General features: G+C 43.2%; 1 protein-coding gene across 1 annotated transcript; it reads left to right on the top strand.

Moving 5' to 3' along the window:
* The first annotated feature begins 6 nt into the window (after positions 1-6).
* On the top strand, positions 7-1,167 carry LOC123254171. Its single transcript, XM_044683230.1, has 2 exons — positions 7-368; positions 479-1,167. The coding sequence occupies exons 1-2, from the start codon at positions 41-43 to the stop codon at positions 1,165-1,167; spliced, it is 1,017 nt and encodes a 338-aa protein (XP_044539165.1). The 5' UTR covers positions 7-40.
* The last annotated feature ends 5 nt before the right edge of the window (positions 1,168-1,172 follow it).

Raw genomic sequence — 1,172 nt, forward strand, 5'->3', positions numbered from 1 at the left:
CCCTCCCCAATTTCTATCTCCCTCTTTTCCATCTCTCTTCATGCTTCTCTGTCACTACCCTTCTTTCTCCTTTTCTCTTGATCCTTTTCCATGTCTCTCCCTCTTTTTTCCCCTCTCTCTAGTCTTCTCTTGGACAACCCTCCCCCTTTTCATTCTTTGTTTCTCTATCTCCTTCCCTATTGCTATCTTTTTCTCTCTCTTCCCTTACTTGCTATCATCCTCTGTTTCTCCATCCTCTATTTCTCCCTCTCCTTTTCTTTTTTCTTTGCATATTTCTCTCTGTCTCTCCATTTCCACCTTCCTCCCTTTGCTTCCTTCTGCCTCTCTCTGCCATTCTTTCAGTCTCTTGCTTTTTCTCTTTCCATCCATCACTATATCGCTCCATCCTACATCTTCTTCTCTCCTTTGCCCTTTCCATCTCTCAACACATCTGTCTCTCACCCTTTCTGTTTCTCCTCCTAGTTTTACCTTTCTTTTNTCACTATATCGCTCCATCCTACATCTTCTTCTCTCCTTTGCCCTTTCCATCTCTCAACACATCTGTCTCTCACCCTTTCTGTTTCTCCTCCTAGTTTTACCTTTCTTTTTCTCTCTCCTCCTCCCCTCACTCACTCTCCCCATCTCTTTCTTTCCCTCTCCTTTCCCTCAATCCCTATCCTTCTGTCTCTTCACCCATCCATCTCTCCCTCAATGTTATCTACCTCACTCTTTTCTTTGCCCTCTCCTCTCCCATATTTCTCAGTTGTCTCTCTGTCACTTTCTTTCCACCATCCTTACTCTCCATCCTTTTTTCTCTCATTAATTATTTATTGCTCTCTTCCTTCCCATCCTGCCCTCACTGCCTTTCTCTATCCCTCTTCATCATTCTATGTCTCCTGCTTTTTTTCCTTCTCTTTCTTCCTCCCTACTCTGTCTCTCCCTCCATGTCTCATTCTTTTTCTGTATTGGTCTGTCTCTCTCTGCCTTCCCTTTCCATTCTTCTGTCAGTCCATCCATTCATTGCTCCTTCTTCATCCTCTATCTTATCTTCTCTTTCTTACACACACCATACTTCTTTTGTCTCTGTCTTTTCCTTTCCATCTTCCTCCTCTGTCCTTTTCATTGACTCTCCCTCTTTTTTTCTATCTCTTTTCCTCTCTCCTCCCTCTCATATGCACCACAATCTAAACCTT

The sequence above is a fragment of the Gracilinanus agilis genome, unplaced genomic scaffold, assembly GCF_016433145.1.
Source record: "Gracilinanus agilis isolate LMUSP501 unplaced genomic scaffold, AgileGrace unplaced_scaffold16742, whole genome shotgun sequence".
NCBI classification, from domain to species: Eukaryota; Metazoa; Chordata; class Mammalia; order Didelphimorphia; family Didelphidae; genus Gracilinanus; species Gracilinanus agilis.

Bases quoted from the DNA above. Each gene is read 5' to 3' on its own strand.
- LOC123254171 (XM_044683230.1), top strand. From the start codon at position 41: ATGCTTCTCTGTCACTACCCTTCTTTCTCCTTTTCTCTTGATCCTTTT.